Source organism: Ipomoea nil, unplaced genomic scaffold (assembly GCF_001879475.1).
Source record: "Ipomoea nil cultivar Tokyo-kokei standard unplaced genomic scaffold, Asagao_1.1 scaffold2283, whole genome shotgun sequence".
Taxonomy (NCBI): domain Eukaryota; kingdom Viridiplantae; phylum Streptophyta; class Magnoliopsida; order Solanales; family Convolvulaceae; genus Ipomoea; species Ipomoea nil.
The window spans coordinates 1,937,862-1,962,500 of NW_017618711.1; the positions used below are offsets into that span (position 1 = coordinate 1,937,862).

General features: G+C 34.6%; 3 protein-coding genes across 8 annotated transcripts in view; 1 reads left to right on the forward strand and 2 right to left on the reverse strand.

Annotated features, from left to right (window-relative positions):
* Positions 1–527: 527 nt before the first annotated feature.
* Positions 528–19,206, forward strand: LOC109151313 (nuclear pore complex protein NUP98A). 6 transcript variants are annotated; one of them, XM_019299267.1, is made up of 13 exons: positions 528–650; positions 8,847–8,907; positions 9,350–9,640; positions 12,539–13,105; positions 13,235–13,441; positions 13,530–14,179; positions 14,336–14,420; positions 14,541–14,598; positions 15,185–15,323; positions 15,481–15,597; positions 15,709–15,886; positions 16,599–16,661; positions 18,111–19,206. In XM_019299267.1, the coding sequence occupies exons 2-13, from the start codon at positions 8,889–8,891 to the stop codon at positions 18,899–18,901; spliced, it is 3,165 nt and encodes a 1,054-aa protein (XP_019154812.1). In that variant the 5' UTR covers positions 528–650; positions 8,847–8,888; the 3' UTR covers positions 18,902–19,206. The 6 variants fall into 6 exon arrangements, with proteins under 6 accessions (XP_019154812.1, XP_019154811.1, XP_019154807.1 ...); XM_019299266.1 differs by having other exon boundaries at positions 530–724; XM_019299262.1 differs by having other exon boundaries at positions 531–724; positions 8,842–8,907.
* On the reverse strand, positions 2,700–5,496 carry LOC109151169. The gene is made up of 3 exons (XM_019299088.1): positions 4,551–5,496; positions 3,835–3,963; positions 2,700–3,037 (listed from the first exon to the last, which is right to left on the reverse strand). The coding sequence occupies exons 1-3, from the start codon at positions 5,494–5,496 to the stop codon at positions 2,700–2,702; spliced, it is 1,413 nt and encodes a 470-aa protein (XP_019154633.1).
* Positions 19,207–24,339: 5,133 nt separating the features above from the next.
* Positions 24,340–24,639, reverse strand: part of LOC109151170 — a 1,413-nt gene continuing 1,113 nt past the window's right edge. Inside the window, exon 1 of the mRNA XM_019299089.1 lies at positions 24,340–24,639. This exon is cut by the window's right edge and continues 1,113 nt beyond it. Within this exon, the coding sequence (XP_019154634.1) occupies positions 24,340–24,639 (300 nt within the window).

The window sequence follows — 24,639 nt, forward strand, 5'->3', positions numbered from 1 at the left end:
CTTATTACCCTTGGATATACACTCTATATGTGAAATATGTTATTTAATTTCATTTTATACATAATGCAGTTTCATTTTAGCACAAGTAAAGTATCACTTCAATTAAACTACAATTTCATTTAATAATATACACTCAATATGTGAGACATCTTATTCAGTTTCATTTTAGATATACTGTAGTTTCATTTTATTACGAGCACATCATATATACGGGATTTGTTACAAATAACGATCGTCATTTCTTTACTAAAAAAGTGACATTATTTTTGGACCATACTTCATACTTCATACAGCTGTGTGGATTATGACCCACTGTATATCAATTATCACAATATAAAGTAGATATTGATCCAGGATATAGTGACTGGCACATGAGATATCATTAAACCCAATTTAGACTTCCAGCCCAAAACTTATAGCGCTTTGATAGTTGGCCGACTGAAAACACCCGTTTTGGCCCGTTGAACCTAATAATCGATCCAAAATAGCGCAATCCTCTTTCTTTGTATAATGGTTTCTTCTTCCTATTCTGGCAGGTCTTTCTTCCACCGATAAGGGTAAATTAGGCTTATAGTTTCCGCAACCACTTGAGTGCGCCCGGTGAATCAAGTTCGACGATTGAACTTCTTGCTGTCTTCTCCATGTCTCTGGTAAACTCTATCAATCTCTTGCAATCTCCTTCCTTTGCAAATCATATCGTTGTTGGAGTGCAAAAATATTCTCGGTAGCTGGTGTTTATTGATTAAAATATGTTTCAATTGTTATACATATATACTAGCATGGTACCCGTGCAATGCACGATCAATAAATTATATTTTAATTTTAGATATTGTTATTGTAATAAACTAAATGACTGTGCAATATGTTATGTAATAAAATACACATTAAATGTTAAACAGTTTGTCAAGTATATTGCATTGACACATAAGAAAATGACTAAATTGCAAATTGGTAATTTATTTACAAATTATTGAAAACTTCATGGTACACAATATTAGTTGTTGAAATACAACTCTTGTTAAGCTCATTACAAATTAGAATCTTTAGACCCTTAGGATTGCTAACTCTAGACGCAGCAAGATACAATTGACCATGTACAAACACTGGTTTCTTCAAGAGCAACCCAACATGAGATAGTGTTTGACCTTGACTTTTATTTATTGTCATTGCATATGACAACATTAATGGGAACTGTCTCCTTTGAAATTTGAAAGGCAATCTTGTATCTGATGGAGACATAGACATTCTTGGTATCAACACCGAACTCCCGGCATTGTCACCGGTCATTATTTTAGCCCCAATAACATGCTCGGACAATCTTATAATAACCAATCTCGTACCATTACATAAACCCAATGAGTGATCTATATTGCGCAACAACATTACCGGTGATCCAACTTTCAATGTTAATGCATGGTTTGGAATTCCAGATGCACGCAACCCATTAAGAAACTCTGGAGTGTGGACTTCTCCAAGAATACCGCTTGCTGAGTCTGACTTACAAACACTATCACAACTGAAGTATGTCTTACTCTTTGCAGTATGCAATTCAGTCATATACTCATTTATGGAGTTTACAACATCTAGTATTGGTGCTAATATCGCACGACTTTGCATGTAATCGTGGTCGCATCTACCATTTAAAAAATCTGGAAAAATTATATCAACAATGGTTTTAATAGGGTCACCGCCACATGGTAGTATCAATCCATTTGGAATCTCAAACTCTGCAAAACCATCATTTGGGCCACCAATTGTCCCATCACCAATCAAAGAAATCCAATTAGCAAACTCCTCAATTTTAGCTTAGTCAACGCAAGGTTCAATACTATTCAAACGAAGATTCTTTGTCAATCGCAAAACTCTACAATTATTCCATAAATATGAGGAATTTATAGTCGCCCCAACAATATCTTGCCTTGTGCCTTTTGGAATCACAGGCAATATTTGTCTAAAGTCTCCACCAAATACTACTGTTTTTCCACCAAATGTTTTCTCAGCACTTAAAGGATTGTTGAATCTAAGCAAGTCTCTCATTGTCCTATCCAAAGCTTCAAAACAATGCTTGTGCATCATAGGAGCCACATCCCATATTATTAGCTTTGCCTTTATAACCAACTCAGCAAGGTGACTACCATGTTTGATGTTACATGTTGAATCCTCATTCACTGATATGGGTATTGAAAATCGTGAATGTGCAGTCCTACCACCGGGTAAAAGCAAGGAAGCGATACCACTTGAAGCAACATTAATGACAACACCACCTTTAGAACGCAACGATGCTGATAACGCCTTCCACATAAAGGTTTTTCCAGTACCACCATAACCATATACGAAGAATAAACCACCATTACTTATTTGAACATCTGCAATTATAGTGTCATATACAACTCTTTGTTCATCTGTGAATTTGGAAGTTAACATCTCACTCTCCTTAAACAGAGCTTCACGATCATAAGACAATTCCTCCAACAGCAATCTATTAATAAGTAATGACCTATCAGCTAAATTTGGTAATGGCATGGGTGGGAAGTCTTTTAAAGACTTATTATACGCTTGTAACAATTTCTCAATTTCCATCAAAGCATAATTTTTTTTTCGATTCCTCCGGCAACATCAACTCTGTAATCATGATTATTAATGTTAGACAATTATAGTAAACCTATGTTTCATAATGAAAATATATATTAAAACATAAATTATAACAAACCGGGATTTCCAGCAACTCTTCGATGGTGAAATTCAACATCTTCAGAAAGTAGTTTCCATGTAACATTCCAAACTGATTCTGGCCTCGACATTGAATTTGATGTTAGCAGTATGACAAAAAGTTTTCTTAATGAGTGTCCAGACGACCAATGGCTAGCCTCATTGATTGCATCAATGTATTCCTTGTCATCATCTAGCAAGCCGCGGGCGTAACATGCATCCTTGAACATTAAGTGAGTTACACCGTTAAAAGTCTTGATCTCTTCAAAACTTATTGGACCACGTACTATGTTCAACAGACACCTTAAGTAATATATTTCACCACTGCCTGGTGGTACATAAAATATACGACCAACAGAGTAACCCCTTTTCCTTGGATGTCATTCGCGAACATTTCTTTTCCACACAAACTTATTTGGCATCTCAATGTATGTTAAAAGTCTTGCATCTTGGTATTTCTTGTTAGTTTCAAACCATGCAGTAAACATACTCTGGGCTACTGTAAGACGACTTAGCACGCGTTCAATACTATCATCGTCATCAAATATCACATATTGACAGTCTGGCAAATGAAAACTTAATCTTTCCACTAGGGGTGTGCAAATTTTGGAGAAATTTCGGTTAACCGACCGAACCGACGAAATTCGGTTAACCGTTTTCGAACCGAAATATTTCGGTTCGGTTAATGGTTAAAGGTTTTCCTAAAATTCGGTTAACGGTTAATTCGGTTCGAAAGTGTCGGTTAACCGAATTAACCGAACGGTTAACCGAATTTTAGAATATATATATAATATATAATATATTAAATATTAAATATATAATTACTAAAATAAAAAATAGTCAAAATGTCAAATAGAATACATAATAATATGAATTTATTATGATATGTATTTTATTTTAATTGGAATTATTATTTTAGGAATTATTTTATGGATTTTAAATTTTAGGGTTAAAAATTTCGGTTAATCGGTTAACCGACCGATTAACCGAAAAAAGTTCGGTTCGGTCAATTCGGTAGAGTAAATTTCGGTTCGGTTAACGGTTAAAGCAAAAAAAAGTTCGGTTAATTCGGTTCGGTTAAAACGGTTCGGTTAACCGAACGGTTAACCGAATGAACACCCCTACTTTCCACAGCTGGTGCTCTAAATTGGACGTCAAAGCTGAGAAGTCGCCATGTGGCCTCGCATGCAGACACGTAACGACAGTCATAGCACTTGTCAATCTCATCTATAACCTCAGCAGAATGTTCATCCACTGTACTTTTATAAAACTCAGCAGTCACCCTATCATTACCCTAGTTGACATACTTGAAAAGATACTTGATAGACCTTGATTGGTTACACCACTCAACATTTATGTGTGCATTGTATTTCAAAAGAAGGTACCTATTATGGGGGACTACATATTGATTGTCCAATTGCGTACCATTCTTCAATACTATTCGACCATCATCACATCTCATATACTTTGGGTAACCATCCTCATCTAAGATCGAACAATCTACAATTTTTTTGGGAAAATGCTTTGAACACTTTCCGTTGACCATGCATGGAGACTTCTTATTTGCATTACCACATGGACCATGAATCATAAATTCCCCAACTACATTAAAGTAATTTATATCTTGATCTTTGTTGGGAATCTCTGCTGATATAATACTGTCCATGTAAGAAGTGGATAATTCAGCCCGTTGTCTTGCCAAGAATAGTAAAATATGAGCATGAGGCAACCCTCTCTTTTGAAATTCAATTGTATATATAACTGAAAAAAAAATTATATAACCATCTCATTATAAAATGTAATATGTCCAAACTGAAAGCATGATATTATTAGTTACAAACCTGAATTCACCTCCCCAAATAATTGTCCCATCCTTATTTCCTTAATAAGGGAATCCAACTTCATTTTAAAAATTCGACAAACTATGTCGGGTCTATCCTCAGCATTCAAACACCGTTTCTTGATATAGCGTTGTATCTCTGGCCACTTGGGATTACATGTAAATGTAATAAACGAATTTGGGTAACCAATCCACTGACAAATAGCCATGGCATCTTGATAATTTTGTATCATGTATCTAGCCCCCCCAGTGAAACTTGATGGTAGCACAATTCGCCTACCTTGAGTGGTAGGGTCCACTTCACCACGTGTCAAAGCATCTGTCAACCCTTTGTATGCTTCACACCTCAACGACTTTTGATTTTGCCGGATGTAAGTTAGTCTACTGGATTCCACCATTGTGTACGCATCTACCAGAAACTGTTGTAGTAGTCTCTTGGAAAACAGGAGTGTGTTGACCTCCTCTATCATCTCATGTATACGGAAAGCGAAAAACTCTCTTTGTGATATTCGTTGCCTTCCCATTGTAGAGCTTGAAGTTGTTACCGTGAATTGTATATCTTCACGATAACCATCCTCACCGTATGGGAACAAAATCGGATATTGTAAGGGTAGATAAGATGGATTTAGCTCACTTATACTCTTCAATTCTCCACATTTAGACTCAACCAAAATATCTCTTTGACCTAACATTGGATCTAAATCACCCACTATTAGAGCTGCAACTTCAGAAACTGTTGGTAAGTTATATGTTCTTGCATCAGTACTTCTTTTGCCAATAAGCCTCATCTTGACTTTGACTCGGGGGTTAGCCTCAATCTCTCCCTTAGCCATACGAAATGGTTTAACTAACACATTATGCTCATCTAATACTTCTTTTATGTCTGCAACAACCCCTTCATGAATTCTGTATCTCCCCTCGTCATTACTACAAAAACGTTTAAACATGTATACTTTATTCAATTAATATTACAATTTTTCACATAAAATTGTTTAGTAGCTAAGTGTAAATTATTTTTGACACACCACCTGAATTTGTTGACGCGATTGTTGACCTCGTTTTGAGTATCATGTATGTAAAGCTGGGCAAATTTTGGTTGATTACCATCTAAGGGTAATAAGCTTCCAATTAGATGAAAATTTTGACCATTTATCCTGAAAATTGGTGGGGCATTTCCACAGTTGATAGACTTATCAACTTTACCACCCATTGAAGTAAAACAAAACATACTATTATATGTCCTAATGTGTTCTAAGAAACTTGTCCTCTTGTCACCCGGAAGAAATAAAAGGCCATGTAATTTTTTTGGAGGTACTATCATTAACGGTAACTTTATCTTGCCATGACCACAACATACTAAATATATCGGCGATTTGCTAACAACCGATTTGTTAACCCTCTCTTCATGCCAGAAAATTGCATTGCAATGATCACACTTGTAATCTGGATCGCCTAAATCTGAATATTCGACTACAAAAAAATCAAAAGAAAAAAAAATTGATTTATTATCCAATCGGTTTAGAATAATTTCATATTTCTAAAAATTGTCTATACAGTTAATCAAATTAAAATGTTTAAGCCTGACCAGGAGTACAACTCTCTTCCATTCCATTTGGCTGGGAAACATTTTCGAAATCTTGAGACAAATTCCTCGGAATGAACATGGGTTCTGTACATGTTTCATGAGCTAAATCCATTGTCAAACTTGAACCATTCTTTTTGCAATAGTGATCTTTTTCAGCTGTTTTTAAAATGAGAATATATTAAAATGCTTATATGAATATTGAAGGTACTTAGAAATATATATTAAGAATTATGTAATTGTGTATATTCAAAAAAAAAATGTAATTGTGTATATACTAATATACATATTTGATTATTTCCAGTCGCAGCAATGCTAGTAGTGTTGTATAGAATAATTTGATTAGACCGTGTATGTACTTGATTTCTTGTCATGCCGTTTGAACCACCTTTAAATTTGAAAAAAAAAATGATATAAAACAGTTACCAATAAAAAAAACAAAGAAAAATGTTATATATTTATAAAGATCGTTAAAATTTTTAATACATACAATTCGTAATATCACTAAGCGGTATAGTTGAGTACAATGGCAATTGAGACTGGACATCATTCCCCATGGATGTATGAAAAGACCTTTTCTTTAAAATTCTGTCGTTCCCTACATTGTCAATAAAAAATTTGATAAAACAAAAATTTATTAAAAATTTGGTGACCCAAAATTTTAAAAAGATTTGCTATAAAATTAATTGCAATTATAACAACTCTATGCTATTAGCAATAATAACTTACCAATTGTATCATTAGTTACATGAGAAATATTTGATCTGCCAATTGATGATGCTATATGATTATTACTCGTTATTGACGACTTGACTAAACTCCCATCTATCGAAGAAATAATATATGAAAAAGCTTACAAATCTCATACGGTAATAATATAATCATGGAAATTCAGTTTTGTTAAAAATAATTAAGTAAATAAGTAAATTCACTATTAACACCATAGACTTACTATTATATACAATGAGGGTGTTTGACAAATGGTTGATAGCTGGTAGCTGATAGCTAATAGCTGATTGTGTTAGTTGGTTTGACTAACTGATTGTATTAGCTGGTTATATAAAAATGTTTGGTAAATTAGCTGATTAGTGTTAGCTTATTGCATGTAAAATGACATTTAAAGGTATGAGTGTATTGTATTATTTTAAGTTACAAATATAACAAAATATATAAACTCTTATTGGTAAATGATTATAAAATTTAAATCAACATCTATACTTTTTCTAGGGCATAAGTTAATTATTTTAGTTTATTTAACTATAATTAAATTATATTTGAAAAAATATTATTATTAAATTATTTTAATTTTAAGAATTTAAAATTCAAAATTATTTTTCTCTGCAATTATTATTATTATTATTATTATTATTATTATTATTATTATTATTATTATAATAATAATAATTATTATTATTATTATTATTATTATTATTAAATACCCAAACCCACTTACCCACAAATACCCAAACCCACTTACCCACAAATACCCAAACCCACTTACCCACAACCCATTCCCAATCCCTACCCAATTTCCTCTGCGAACGATGCGAAGCAGCGAAAATAAACGGCAATTTTGAAGCGAAGACGGCGAAGAAAAAGACGAGAAGCAGAGGATGAAGATCTGGTGATTGGAGACGGCAGAAGGCAAGAATTAGAGGGGTGAGAAGCGGTGGGCAAGAATATATTATGCGAATCTGGTTTTTTTTTTTTTTTTTTTTTTTTTTTTTTTTTTTTTTTTTGTGAATTAAAAAATATAGTTCGTATGTTGAGTTTTGCGAATCTGGTTGATAGGTTTACTCTAGCGACTAAGTTAGGCAATACTGGTAATTTAGTTCGAAATTACATTCTCTGTTATTTGCTTATTCTATTTCTGCCTAACAAATACATTTTTTCGTTTGGTATTTGTAAGCTATTAGCTGTTTCGTGATGCCTATCACTTGGTAAGCCTGTTATAGAACACATTTTTACACTGTTATATAAACTACCAGTCATCTAGAACACTAAGTTTATAGAAGAGGCTTTAGATGCTTATAAAATTTAATTTCTGAGTGTTTACCGTTTTAACAGTAACAGTAATAGAACTCAATGAATGCCTTTTCATGTGATATCATATGATAAGATTTACATTGCTTTCAAAAATACTTCTATAATTTTTAATTTTCTTTTGCATATATGTTTGTCATTAACACATTGGTTGAGTTATTTGCACATGATGATAATGAAATATGATGCTTACTGCAGTTAAGAAAGTTCTAATACCTGGATTTGGTGTAGGTTGTGGCTTCCTCTTTTTTCCTATTATTGCGGAAGTTCTGGGAAGATATTAGAGAGGGTTTTATAAGACTCTGTAAAGAGTTTCATGGATTCTTTGGCTATTTAATGTGTGGCATGAGGGCGTGACATTGGAATACTAACAGTTTTCTTCGAATGAATTTATGTAATTAATGCTCATCGGAAAACATGTATGATTTAGGATACCAAAGTCGGCTATCACAGGGCAACTGTATAATAGTGTCTTTAGAACTCTATTTCTATACAAATACTAAACGACTGTGTTTTTAGTAGGCGGGATTTTTTTGGCTCTAACGTGATTCCCAATGCTTGTGGTTTTTTTATATAGTAAGATAAGATATTTGTGTTCTCTTAGCACGATGTATTTCTTTTCTGGCCATATAAATCGCCACTAATCTGCATTTTGTTCCCGTTGTAGTTTAGCATTGGATCCAAATTGCTGCTGGATAGGATTCAAGCGGAACGATGTTTGGATCAACGAACCGTAAGTGCTGCATTTGTATTATCATTTTTTACACAACAAACAACTTAGCTGTTCATATATATATATATATATATATATATATATTTATTTATTTATTTATTTGTTAGTTTTGGTTTTTAATTAGGTTTGAGCTTAAAAAGGTGAAATCTATTATTGTACCTAGTAGTTGTTCTTCTTTTTCCTCCTCACTAGAAATGCAAATTTTATCAGCTTCTGTTAGTCCTTATGGTTTTCTGATTTCATAGGGAATGCCATTATCCAGAAATGAGTTCACTTCCATATTTCTATATATTCAAAATTTCTTAACACACACACACACACACACACAAATCAAATAAGGTGCGACTCTTATGATTTCCATCCCTAGCCCTTCCACCACATAGATGCAAATGAGAATCTCTTCTTTCCAAGTGTACTGAATGATTTTTGGTCAATGCAACAGCTTTTGGGCAGTCATCCAGCAGCCCATTTGGCTCACAACCAGTTTTTGGGCAGACAAACAACAATCCATTTGCACCTAAGCCTTTTGGTGGTACAACCCCTTTTGGATCTCAAACCGGGACTAATATTTTTGGTGGCACATCTACTGGTGTTTTTGGAGCAACCCAGTCCTCTTCGCCTTTAGGTTCCACTCCAGTTTTTGGTGCATCTTCTCCTGCTTTTGGAAGCACGACACCTACATTTGGAGCTTCATCAACTCCTGCATTTGGCAGTTCATCCTCATCATTTGGCAGTAAGTATTTGTAAATGTACAGTATTGAAATTGCAATTCTATTTTTATTTTCTTTCCAATTATCAAGTTGTATTGTTAAAATAAGGCTTAGGCGCAAAGAACCCAAACATTATTTTGTGACAATTATACTGAGGAATGGTATCTAACCCTAAAAACAATTAATTCTCTTGATCTAGGTATTAATTGGTGGCTATAATTTTTGAACATGCTTTTTATATATGTAGAATTTTCTTTGAAGAGCTTAATTTGGAACTTTAGTTGTATAAAGTAGATATTTTAATAAGTTATGTTTCTAAAAGAATGATGTTATATTGTAATTTTTGAAATAATTTGTGTGCAAACTCAAGAATTCGGGTTATATTGGATTCTTTGTTAGATTGGATATTATAATTATTACAAAATACAAATGTTTGATATTAATTTGTCAACATTTAAAGGTTTTAAAATAATTGCTATACGGAATTGATTAATCTATCTATTCTATATATAAAAACAAAATCCTGAACTTTAACTTACCGCCCAATTTTTTAAAAAATCTCTCTTTCTAATCAAAATATATTGTTCTCTATTTTCCTATTCGTACTATAATTCTAGGTTAAAATTCCTATTCTAATCTATACTATATATAAAAACAAAATCGTGAACTTTAACTTCCCGCCTAATTCCTAAAAAAATCCCCCTTTCTAATAAAATATATTGTTTTCTACTTTCATATTCGTACTATAATTCTATGTTAAAATTTCTATTCTAATATTATAAAATAGTGTAATACAATTCCTATTCTAATCTATATCTATACTCTATACTATATATAAAAACAAAATCCTGAACTTTAAATTCCTGCCCAATTCCTAGAAAATTTATCTTTCTAATAAAAATACATTGTTTTCTATTTTCCTATTTGTACTATAATTCTAGGTTAAAATTTCTATTCTATTATTATAAAATAGTGTAATACAATTGCTATTATAATCTATTCTATATATAAAAACAAAATCGTGAACTTTAACTTTCCGCCCATCTCAAGGCATCTTGTTCATTCAATATGATTAGTCATGTAGGCTTTAAGTGCTACTGTCTGTAAAAATACTTCTTAGATACATCACATAGGATTTGGGTTTGTTTGCTGAAAAGTAATGGAAAAGTTAATGAATGGTGACAATGAAGATTGATGCCAATTTTGCTGAATCCTGATAGAATAGGGCTCTTTTATAGGTTGTACTAGAATAGTAGAATGATCCCTGAGTGGAACTACATTATATATATATATATATATATATATATATATATATATATATATATACAGTTGATGTTATAGATAGACCTGTTATACATTTAAAAGTTTGAATAGTTCCATTTTGTGATAAATTTCATATATGTTTGGAAATTGGAATGAAGTATATGCATTTGAAATTGATAGATTGAATATATATGGTCTTCAACTTAATAAATAATACTTTTAAATATTTTAATAGTCACTATTCTGGGTCATATATTCTTATTTAGTTTGAAAAGCGTATCAAACTTATTCTCTACATTTTTGTAAAATAATAATTATAATAGTAATTCTAATATTCAAATATGTAATTACTTTCTTGTTTGTGAAATAATTCAAACTCAATTTATTATTTGAAATTATTATATTTTTGTTTTATTTTTTAAAACTATAATTCAGCCAAATAGTGATTGATAATTCAAAGAGGCTAAACATGTTTTGTATTCAATTGTACTATTGATGCTTATTGTTTGCCTAAATAATCAATGTATGGACATAGGAAGACGTCTTGTTTGTCTAATATAATTTAAATAAATTTGAAGTAGAGGTATAATGGGCAGGGTTGCAAAAATCGCGCCCAGGCACCGATTAATCCTGGCCCCGTCGAGGAAGGCCAGAATCGGCTTCCTCCGCGGCTGGCCGGCTAGGGGGTGGGCCTAGACCGCCTAGCCGGCCGATCCGTCTCTCTCTCTCTCTCTTCACGAAGAATCGCGACTACAGAAACTCAGAAGTAAGAAGTTAGAAGCAGTCTCCTACACGGTGACACCCCATGCCAATCTGCAGTCTGCCAAAGTGCCTCCGCCACCCCACGCCCCTCCACCGGTCGCCGCCTTCGTCCGTCAGTTGCCAACCACGCCCCTCTGAAGCGTCACCCATGCGACCACGCTCCTCAGCTGGTCGCCGGCTCAGGGGTAGATGGGAAAGACTTCAGGCTGTTGAGTGTTGAGAGAATTAGAGAGATGCTTTGAGACGGTTGAGTGTTGATATAAATTTCGGAGTACAAAGGTTGCGACGGTTGAGTGTTGAGAGAGATTTGGGATTTGGGAACATCGGTACAACACTACAGTCATAAGTTTGTATCTCAAGGCTAAAGGCTTGTTGGGAATTGGGAACAGCACTATAGTCTTTAGTAGTCATGCACTAATGTCTCAAGTCTCAACTAATGTTTAATTTAAAAAATATATATATAATAAAATAAATCAGGCGCCTAGCGTCTTTTTCAACATTGATTATGAGTGCTATTTAACTTTAACTATGAATATTAATATTCAAAAAAATGAATATTAATTAAGATGTCTAATATTTGGCTTGTAAGAATATAGATTTCTAAAATGAGACTATAAGAAGTATTTATGGAGGTAATAGTCTGAATAGATGTGAATTAGTTTTGAACAGAACATTTTTATCGTTTCTTTCAACTTTTTATTGTGTTTGCATTCAATCTGTGAACGGGATCAAATGTTTGTGCTATTTGACTGTGTCTCAACCTTTTTCTTAATTTGGCATTTAAATTTTAAATTTTTGAGTGCCATAATTAGGGTGTCAATTGATCTATGCCTTCTGTTTAGATGCCTTAAAATATGATTCAATAAACTTCATTTATTTTGCATTTGATTATGAAGGTACTTCCATATTTGGGCAAAAACCTGCTTTTGGTGCATTTGGTTCAAGCACTCCCCAATCAAGTCCTTTTGGAGGCTCCTTTCAGCAATCTCAACCTGCATTTGGGAGCAATGTATTTGGTTCATCCACACCGTTTGGAGCACAAAGTCAACCTGCATTTGGTACTCCTAGCACCCCTACATTTGGTTCGTCAAGTACCCCTGCTTTTGGTGCAACAAGTACACCGGCATTTGGAGTTTCAAGTACACCGGCCTTTGGTACAACGGCAAGCCCAACTTTTGGTAGCACGGGCAGTCCCTTTGGTGTTTCAAGTTCCCCTGTCTTTGGTTCAACAACACCAGCGTTTGGTACTTCTACCACACCTGCCTTTGGTGCTACAAGCACCCCTGCGTTTGGTGCTACCACCACTCCCGCATTTGGCTCTACAACATCTCAGGCTTTTGGTACTTCAAGTACTCCCTTTAATTTTGGATCTGCTCCTGCTTTTGGCCAATCAACATCTGCATTTGGCAGCACTCCTTTCAACACAACACCGTCACCCTTTGGCACTCAAAGTGCTGCATTTGGTGAGATTTTTAACTTATTTTATACGTGCATGACAGATTAAGATTTTATTTTATCTCAAAGCTAAAGCTCCCTGAATTGGTTGTCCCCATATACTCTTACTAACATTTACATAACATAATAACATGCAGGTGCCTCAACTTCTACTCCAGCTTTTGGAACCTCTTCTTTTTCAGGTCAACCCCGGGGATCTAGAGTGGCTCCTTACCAACCGACACCTGAGGCAGATAGTGGTACACAGACTGCTGGGAAACTAGAGTCAATTTCAGCAATGCCAGTGTATAAAGACAAAAGTCATGAGGAACTTAGGTTTGAGGATTACCAGGCGGGAGACAAAGGTACTATTTATCTAGAAAGGTTAAAATGACTGAAAAGCTGGTAGTGTTCCATGGTACTGATTTCCTTTTTTTAACCTAATAATTTCAGGAGGGCCAGCTCCAGCAGCTCAGTCTACTGGAGGGATCAACTTTGCTACTTCTGCATTTGGGACCTCATCAACTTCCCCATTTGGTCAGTCATCCGCCAATCCATTTTCATCCACTACATCTTCTAGTCCATTTGCCCCAAAACCTGCATTTGGGAGTCCAGGGTTTGGAGTCTCAAGTACTCCGGCATTTAGTTCTTCAGCCTTCGGAGCTTCAACTACGTCAAATCTGTTTGGGTCAACGTCATTGACAACTCCTTCTTTATTTGGTTCAAGTGCTTCCACATTTGCAGCAAACACCACTCCTTCTCTTTTTGGACAATCGAGCTCATCTGCTTTTGGACCTTCAACATCAATTTTTGGTTCAACATCAGCTCAAACAACAAACCCAACATTTGGTTCTAGCTTAAGTTTCAATACTCAATCATCACCATTATTCCAGTCAACTACACCTTCGTTTGGGCAGACTGGATCAGCGTTTGGACAGACAGGTGCAGCATTTGGTCAGACTACCTCATCCTTTGGGCAGAGTACATCAGCTTTTGGTCAACCAAGTCTATTTAATACACCATCAACTGGTTTTGGTGGGAACTTATTTCCAAGCACTCCACTGCAAACTACAAGCAATCAACTGGGATTTGGTCAAACAACAGTAAGTTAGCCATACACAGAGTCTTGGTGTCCAATTTCATTTTTGGTCTCTGACTCTTTACCTGTGATTATGCAAATTGTATATTTCTTACATTCATCTTTCTCTTGCACACAAGTTTGCTGGTTTTTAAACTTGTTTTTCCCCTCTTTTGGACAGCCCTCTCTTTCAACTCCCTTTCAACCCACTCAGGCCTCCCAGAATACAGCTTTTGGCTTTGGTAACTTTGGTCAGACACAAGGAGGTATCTAGAAATTTTGAGTCTTTAAAGTACTTCTATTGAATTGCCTTGGATTGGATGTTGTTATCAGTACTGATGTGTTTTTTTTGTTTTTTTTTTTTTTTTTTCTGGGTTCCTTTACAGCTGCTGCAAATAGTTTTGGGACAGCAAATGCGTTTGGCCAGAGCAATTTTCTTCAGCCGTATGTCGAAACTCTTCTTTATTATTACTTGAAGAATCCTTTTTTTACTGCTACATGTATGGCTCCCATGCCAACTAAAGAAAGGATAAAATAAAAGGAAACAGTGATTTTTGAAATATCTGATGGTGGTAGCTGATATCATTTTTTAGGCTTTATAGTAGCTCCTTTTTCAAGAATCATCATTTTGAAACTGTGCTTCTTTGAACTTTCAAGTGCTAGTTTTCTGGCTTTCAATTGATTTTCTTCCCTATGCAAGAAAATTAGGGGTCAGAATCCATAAAATTTTAGGTAGGTTCTACCTATCCTTGTCATTGTAATATAATGTGCTTTTGGGCTTCTATTATTATTCTTCTTTTGGCATCATATGGGCACCTTTAGAAGTAGTTTTCTTATTACAGACACCTTTAGAAGTAGTTTTCTTATTACAATTTGTTCAGTTTCTAATTAACAAGGAAAACATTATGTTGAAGTTTAACAATTATTTGTGCTTTTTGAACCTATTCATAGTTGTTTCTCTTTCCTGGGATTAAATCTCCATGCTTGATTAATTTGGACTGAAAATGATTTTCATTCATTTCTGCTACAGGTCAGCCACCCAAAACGCATTGGTTTTACAACCAGCTCCTCTGAGTAATCCTTTTGGAACTTTGCCTGCAATGCCTCAGATGTCAATTGGTCGCACAGGCAATTCTCCTTCTATACAGTATGGGATTTCTAGCCTGCCTGTAAGTATGCAAAAAATATGAACAATTGCGGTGTATATAATTAGACTAGATTAAGTTATCAGTTAATTGTATAATACCTTTTCTGCCCCGTGTTAGTTTTTTAAAGACCTTTTTATGTACTTAAAAGTAGATTTGATAAAACCTTTTTCAAAAACAGGTTGTAGACAAACCTGCTCCAGTCAGGATCTCATCATTATTGACTTCTCGTCACCTTTCTCAAAGACGGGTTAGGTTGCCTGCAAGGAAATATTATCCCAAACCTGAAGGGCAAAAGGTAGAATGGTTGCAATCTTTTGTTTTCATTCTATAAGGACCCATTATTACAGTGCTGTCTCTGCTGATTGAGACTTGAATGTTAATTTTGTTTACTAAATCTTTTTCCTAGGTGCCGTTCTTTACTGATGACGAAGAAACAACTAGCACACCAAAAGCAGATGCTTTCTTTGTTCCCAGGGAGAATCCAAGAGCTCTGATAATTCGTCCATTGGAGCAGTGGCCTTCTAAAGCAAGTATGGAGAAACCATCCCCAACAAAGTACCTATGTTCTGTAGCTGAAGAGAATGGTAAGTTGCTGCTTGGATATTTCTCCTTTCTTTTAAGCTAGGAGCCTCTGGGTAAGAGTGAGAACTCTAAAAATAATCCAGGGGCTGGAATAAAGCATCTGACTAGTTTGATAACTATAATGTGCTGACATTCTGCAGAAATCTTGGTTATAATGGTGGACTGTTAAACCTGTTTCTTATTTCACCAATTTTATTTAGTATTTTTTTTGCTGAAAAGTACTTGCCTCCTATCAGTTTCGTAATTGCTGTGATAAGTTATTTGCAGGCTAACTGGAATCTTTGCATAAGTTAGTTTGGTTTTAAAAAAATAACTGTTCCACTGAAATCATTTTATCTGTGTTATATCATATTCCATCTTTCTTCTTGCGGTCTTGATGGTTTGCAAGGCATGGGATCGCTGATATGTTTATATTTTTGTATTTTTTAAATAATAATTTCTAGATTGTTTTTGGCTTACTTTATCAACTGTATTAAAAAAATGTGCTGATCTTATTGGCCTGTTGCGTCTTACCTTACATGTTTGCTTTTCTGCTTTCACGTACTTTACAATAATGTATCTGTTATATACGTAAGGGTGCATGTTATCTAAACTTCAATTTCTTTCAAGCTTATATTTTATCCACTAATTTCATGTTCCGGTTTTTTATTTTATATTTAGTTTGTGTTAGTTCATGTGGCTGATTTTAGGTAATCATTCTTTCTCCATATCCAGGCAAAGTCCTTGAAGACACATCTGCTCCTCTTGCTAATGGGGTCTGCAAGGGAGATAAAGAAAGTAAGTTATTGGATTTAATTGATTTTTCATGTGCTTTTTGTTATAGCATGCTGTAACTCTTTATGATCTAATATGTTAGGTAAATAATATGATGAATATGGGATTAGGATCAGTGTTGTTTTTTACCATCTAGAATTTTGGAGTGGGCTTGATCTATCATAGGTTATTGCAAAGTATTAGCTTAGCTGCAAAATCAGTCAATCTAGTGCCTTTCATTGGAAAACCTAGCTGTGCATATGCACTTTATCTGATACAAATGGCCGTTGACTTGTTCTGGACTAGTATTTTGTTTAAGTTCCCCTTGCAAACAGTTCAGTTTTTTGCCATCTGTTCTCAACTGAAGTCTCTGCTGAGTGTATTGATAGTCCAAGGGGTTTTAGTTGCAGGCTACACTAGCTTACCTAGGAGAGTGAAAAAGGACCTTTGATATACACCTGGGAAGTTAATTTATCCAGTTTTAATATGAAATCAACCCAGTTCTGCTTAACCACAAATGAATAAAGAGGGCTTCATCTGTAGCCTGTATAATAATTTTTAGTAGGGGAGGGTGTAATTATTACAGATTCCTGAGGCTAGGCCATATAGGTATAAATTTATGTAATGCAGATACTAGAAGTGCATGTGTGATATATAATTTTAGTTCATCTTGGTAAGTCTTCAGAATTTACTATGTACAATGAGAAATGATGCATGAATGGTCACCTACTCTACCTATTTTGTTTGCTTGCTGGAGCATTGGGATAATTTTTTCTGGTTATATCTTACTATCAATGATATTTGAATGTCCCACCAAAATAGGGGCACACTTTATGAATACATTAAAATAGAGATTAATTGGGTTAGATTATCCTGTGGCTGGTAACAAGCAATACTATATACAAAACACATGAAAATTAAACTTCTTTCATTATATTAATGCTATCTAAGGCTTGAATGAACTTCTAAATACCTTCTTGCAATTGCAGATTCCAAATTCTGCATTTTGCTGGAAAATATGATTTTGAAATAATTTGTTAAAACTATCATTATAAAACTGTTAGTGTTAATACTGCTTTTGGTCCGTCAATTATAGTGCATTTTCACTTTTAGTTGTCTACTAATTTGATGGAATTTAGTTGCCTGTCTTTTTGAATTGACTAAAAGGATGATATTTGGATGTCCATAAAGTGGAAGCATTTTTTACTTCAATGTCCAAAAAGTTTAGGCAAAAGGGTGAAGTTTGGTGAATTGTCCAAAAAGTCAAAGGACTAAATTTGGTTAAATTGATGGACTAAAATTGGAAATGTCACTATAGTCAATGAACCAAAAGTGAGTAATTCAAACTATTATGCCTAATTTGGTTATCTTGGTAGCTGTTGCATAGAGGGTTTTACTGAAAAATGACACCAATAATGAAGTCCGTTAAATAATAAATACGCCTAATTTGTTTTACTGGGACCTGTTGTGCAGATGGTTTTACTGAGAACGGCAGCAATAAAGAAACCGTAGCTCTTAAACTGAACCAGAAAACTAGTGTTGTCCAAGATGGCAATTCAGGGCAAAAAGGAGGCTCTTCCATTACTCTTACTGGCCACCGAGCTGGTGAAGCAGCCATTGTATATGAACATGGGGCTGACATTGAGGCACTGATGCCAAAGCTAAGGCAGTCAGATTATTACACTGAGCCTCGGATCCAAGAGCTGGCAGCAAAGGAAAGGGCTGAACCTGGGTTTTGCCGTCGCGTGAAAGATTTCATTGTGGGAAGGCATGGCTTTGGTAGCATAAAATTCATTGGGGAAACAGATGTACGAAGGCTTGATCTGGAGTCTATTGTTCAATTCAACAATCGGGAGGTAGAAGTGTACATGGATGAGAGCAAAAAACCACCTGTTGGACAAGGTCTTAACAAACCTGCTGAGGTTACACTCCTCAACATAAAATGTCATGACAAGAAGACTGGGCGTCACTTCACTGATGGGCCAATAGTTGAGAGGTATAAAAAGGTGCTTATAAGTAAGGCAGTGGATCAAGGTGCTGAATTTTTGTCCTTTGATCCAATCAAAGGAGAATGGAGGTTTAGGGTCAAACATTTCAGCAAATACTGGGTTCGAGATGAAGATGAGGAGAGTTGCATTAGTGTCTGTCTCAGTGATGCAGAGGAGGTAGAGTTAATCTCGAACCCAGACGAGGAGTGTTGCACTATTTTTAATCTCAGTGAAGCAGAGAAGCTAGAGTTAATTTTGGAACCATCTATCTCATAGACTTTCAGTGATTGCAGTGTTGGAAGAACTTAATATCAATTTTTTGGTTTTTTTTCGGGTGAAATCCATTGGGGATGGCCGGACAGGGTACTGATCCTCATCGGTAATGCTTTTGTTGTTGTTGGTCCCTCTCTTCTATACGCTTTCTTACCATTTTTCAGCTATTGGTTTAGGATTTGTATCGTTTCTGTACACAAAGATTTGTGTATATTGGACGCTTTTGGTGTGCATTCAGTTGCATGTTTCATTGGAAAAATATTTGGTTGTTAGAACTAAATTTCAAATGTGTTATTTTGGTATCGAAATTATTCTAGTGTTAGGTCGCTGTTGAAGCATTATATATAGTGTACATGGACAGATGGACTCCATGCTTACACTAAGCCTTCCCAATTCCTATTTTACATTGTAGATTGTCGTCCAAAATGACATAGTTAATATATGATGTACATTTAGTTAATAAATTATATATATATGGGTATCAATTAGGCTAGCACGCTTGATTTTTGGTTGGACTGGATTAAAAATTCAGTCCTAACCTTAAGACATCCGGTTGTTTGGCTGGCTTAATTAAAACTTTTGATATTTTTAAATTAACATTTTAAATTTTAAATTTTAATAAACGAGTTCATTTACACTAATAACTATAAATTTATACATTATTCAATCAATATAAACTTCCATATCTAAAAATAATTAATATATTTACACCATAATGTAATAATTATAATTTGTTTTTTTTAATCTTATTTATTTTCATTAAAAGTATTTTATTTTGTAATAAATTTATTAAAATATTATTTACTAAGTTAATTAAAGAGTTAATTCCAGCAATGGTCCTCTGACTATGTTGATTTTTCAAATTTGGACGAAATAAACAAAATAGTATCACCATTAGTCAATCCGTGAACTTATCGTTAGTTAGATGTTAAAAGTCAATCGTTATACCCTACACCACGGCGCGCGTAGCACTGTGCGCTGCGCGCCTCCCAAAACGACGTCGTTTTGGGATGCGCGGTAGGAAGTTGCTATGATTATGTGTATTTGTTCACACAATTATGTGTATTTGTTCATACAGTTATCTACATTTTTTATACAATTATGTACATTCTTTTTATACAATTATGTACATTCGAATCAGAAAATTTGTGTGTATTATGTTAAGAGTTGATGTGTATTATGTTAAAAGTTTATGTTTATTATGTATTATGTTAGATTATGTGTATTATCTTTTAAAAAGAGTATGTATATTTTGTTATATAATTATGTACATTCATGTATACAATTGTATATTCTAGTATAACATTATGTACATTTTTGAACAGCAAGTTTTTTTTTAAAGAAAAAATTACTGCCATTCACTGGGGCGGGAAATTAAAAAAAAAAAAAAAAAAATTAAAACGACGTCGTTTTGCATCTGGGCGCACAGTGCAACTCGCGTCGTGGTGCAGGATATAAATTGCCATGCTAGCTCACACAGCTTCATAGTCCAAAAAGACTGGCCCGATTAACTTGATTTTCTTGTTGGTTTAATTTTTAGGCCTCAATTCACAAAGTTTTCAGTCTTATCAGACCAACATATCGATTTCAGCCTACAATTGACATCCTTATTAGTGTTCTGTACGTAAATTGTGAATATTCAATATGTAAATTGTGTATTTTTAGACCCAAATTATGTAATAATTTGCCCCTAACAGGGGGCCCTATATTTTCCAAGAGGTTGTGGGTATAATTATGTTGTACAATCGTATGCAGTTTGTGCACCATGCATGGTGCATATAGTTACAAAAACGATGTCGTTTTGACTAAAAACACGCGTCCCACTTAAAAAAAAATTTCAGTTTCGATTCCTGGCAATAACATTATGTTGTGCATAATTTGAACTATATATCCAAAATGAATGAACTAAATATCCAGAATGAATATAATGAACTAAAAATTCAGAATGAATGAACTAAATATCCAACATGAATGAAAAAAAATTAGTGTTGATTTCCGTCTAAATATCCAGAATGAATGAACTAAATATCCAGAATGAATGAACTTTTTTTTTTTTACGGGAATCAAAACTGATTTTTTTTTTTTTTTAAGCAGGATGCGCGTTTTTAGTCAAAACGACGTCATTTTTGCAACTGCATGGTGCACACGGTTGCACAACATAACGATTGATAGTTGGTTCTAAAGGCAACAATCTTGCAATGACACGGTGCACAACAAATGTTAAGATGTTTCAAAAAAAAAAAAAAAAAAATGTTAAGAAGTATTCTAATTAAGAGAAAATATTGTATCACTTTATAACGAATTGAAGTATGAGATCTCTCATGGTATCGGTTGCCTATAAAGTTAGATGTTAGCTAGGGTTGATGGGGATTGATTACCTCCATGTATAGACTAGAAATATAACTAAAAAGCGCGGAAATTAAAGAACCAATGAGGAAATTAAAGATGCGTATGCAACCTTTCAGAACCTAAAAAGCTAAAGACTTTTTAGAATAGAGGTAAGAGCATCCACACTTGTGGATATTGTTGAGATAATTCAGCATTAATTCTTCCCTTATTGAGATAATAGCTAGTGTGGACATGGGATAATTGAGAAATAATCTCCCTGCAAATGTAGGGAGATTGTCAGAAAAAAAAAAAAAAAAAAAAAAAAAAGAGAAAGAAGAAGAAGCAAGGCTGTGCGCGTTCGCGCACAGCCTTGGGCAAAAGCCGGGCGCGTGCACTGCACGCGCCCGGAGGCGCGTCAGGCGCGCCAGTCGGCGCGCCTGACGCGTCTGACTACTTTCTTTTTTTTTTAATTTTTGTTTTGTTTTGTTTTTTCTTTTTTTTTTTTTCACTCCTCTCCCACACTCTCTTTCCTAATCACTCTTACATTATCTCCCCATTCTTCCCAACCAATGTGGATGCTCTAATGAATGTATTGAATATTGAGTTCCTTATTAGTCTATTCAAATCATAAAAGTTGATTATACATGTTGGGCAGTTGGATTGATCGAGTTCAGCTCCTACTTGATTTGAAACGTGGCGTTGTGACTTACTATGGAGGGATGTGATTAAATGGTTAATGTTCACCTACTTATTACTTGGTTAATGTCCACCTAGAATATGACAATTAGATATATAGCCGCCAAAGAACTTTGTAAGTCAAAAGCAGTCACAGAATAAGTGATCCCCTGATACAGTTTACTAAACATTACTAGCTAGCACCTATATATGGTCTATTTGATTATGAAGTGTGTTAAATTTATTTAATATCAGTCGATAAACTTTATGATCGAATGAATGTTAAATGTTTGGATGGAAATATAATTATCATGACCCCATCCTAGCATGAAACTATAATTTTTTTGCCCGCATGGGCAGCTCAACTGGTCATAGAAGTGAAAGTTGGAAAGAATGACCAGGGATCGAGTCTCACTCAAAGTGGGGGGCTCCTTGTGCGCAATAAGTAAAAGTCTAGCATGTGGTTCATGTTCAGTTGGGGGCTCCTTAGGTAAAGGTCTAGCCTATGTGGTTCATGTTCAGTTGAGTTTTTATTTATTTTTTCTTCTAAATTTTAAAGCAACACCATTATATTAAGGGCAAACAAAGAGCAGGCAAAGTAGTGTGGAGAAAATATGGAATAATATGGGTTGCTGTCACATTGTTACCCCAAATATCAGCTGGCCTGGGAGCTAGCTAAATATTATGTATCCACCAATTGAAAAAGGTATGTTATTGCATTCTTTGGAAAAAAAAATTTCAAAAAAAAAATTCTAGAAAGTAGGGCCAACCTCATATACTGAAATCATGGCCATGGCTTCTCATGATCTCATCTATCTTCTACTAGCATTATTTATTAAGAAAACATTTCTTGTCCTCATGCATTTTGAAGTTGTAGTAATGATTTCTTAGGCCCCAATAAGAAGTGTATGGCCATATGGCATTTGGGATATTTGACAGTGAAATGCAGTAGTTATAGTCAGCTCATTAAGACTACTCAATTTTCCTTCCAATTCAATTTCCACACTTTCATACAATTTCATCCATCCATTTAAATTCGCCCAAAACATTAAGCATGACATGTTTATGAGGATGTTTGACACCTCTGATCTACCTGTACATTCTGCACACAATGAGTCTTCATCACCTCTGATCTACCTGTACATTCTGCACACAATGAGTCTTCATCACCTCTGATCATTTTTTTGATAAAAAAAACTAGAAATTGAATCAAACCAGTGACTTGGCTCTGATACATTTATTAGGATCAAGCACTTACCACTCAGGCCAAAAGCTATAGCTAGTAGCGAATGCGCAACTTATTTCCTTACTTATAAACCATCATTACATTGTTCGAGATAGGCTGGGTGCTAGACTTGGCCCTTAGAGGCTTTACCGACCTCCGCCCAACAAGGAAAATGATATATGTATTCCCATGGAGTATAAACTCCCGTCACGTGTACCAATAAGTTCAAGTGAGTGAAGAAAAACAGTGGCCTACTTTGTTATTTAAACCAATCAAATAATGACAATTCAGCAAAGAGTACAAAATGGAGTAGGAAGTGGGAGTACATGTAATATTACTAGCCCAACAATCCCTCAGCCACTGGATACTAGACATAACCCCTTTACTGGCTCCGCCCAACATTTATTTTATTAATTACTGAATCATCTGATCTGTCCATGAAAAATAGCATTTTTAAAACTTTTTTTTTTCATACCAATATAGTTAGTTATTATTGGATCATGTGAATATGCATTTGCAACCTAACCAGAAATATCAAAAGAATATGTGGTTCATGGAGTATCCAAAGTGGGAGGAAATTTGATTAAATTCTCCTCAACTAAATCACACTCATAAACCAAAAAAAAAAAAAAAAAAAAAAAGTGACCAAGATATTAAATGACAATTATAATCCAACTGCCCATCACACTCATATTTATTATATTTGAAATTATTATTCTAATTAACATAATCAAGGTTGATTCATGTGCATATCAAGAAATTATTTGGTATGCCTTAATCAAATTAAGTGGATCCATGTGGTACCATCATAATATATAGCAACTACAAGAATAAGTTCACATGATCGACTTTGAAATCATGAAATGAAGTTTTGACCCAATCCCATCATATCATACATACACATATATATTATATGACCAAAGATAATAAATTACAATATACACTTATACCGGCAGGGTTAGAGCCAAAACATAACCCTCTTTAGATCTAGAAGAGGATTCTCAATCTCTAGATTCTTAATTGCAATGATATACCAAAAATAAAAATTAAATTAAAAAAAAATTATTACTTGATTTTTTCTTCATCAGCCATGGTAACTCATTGACGGGGATCTGTCCACTTTAGATATAATCTCCACACTGTAGTTACTAAATTTCTAATTTCGATCTGTTCTTCCAGATAGTGCCTACTAAACCACTGAGACCAATAATTATTATTTGAATTCTTGCAAATTCAAGAAGGTGTTGAAGTTTGTGCATTCGAATAGGGCTTTAGCATTCATCTCCCTTTCAAATCTCCAGATGTAATTGAGGCCGACCAGAAGCTCGGTAATGGCGGCTTCGGTCTTCTCCTGGTTCGCGAAAAATAAGGTTTGGAGCAAGAGAACGTTGGTCTTGGGCAAGAGGTTTTGGTGCTCGAAGCTCCTCTCGCTCTGCCATTTGATCATGTTGTGTGCCAATGGCGATAGCCATCCCAGTATCTTCTGCAGCGCGTCTCGCCACTCTCCGGCCAG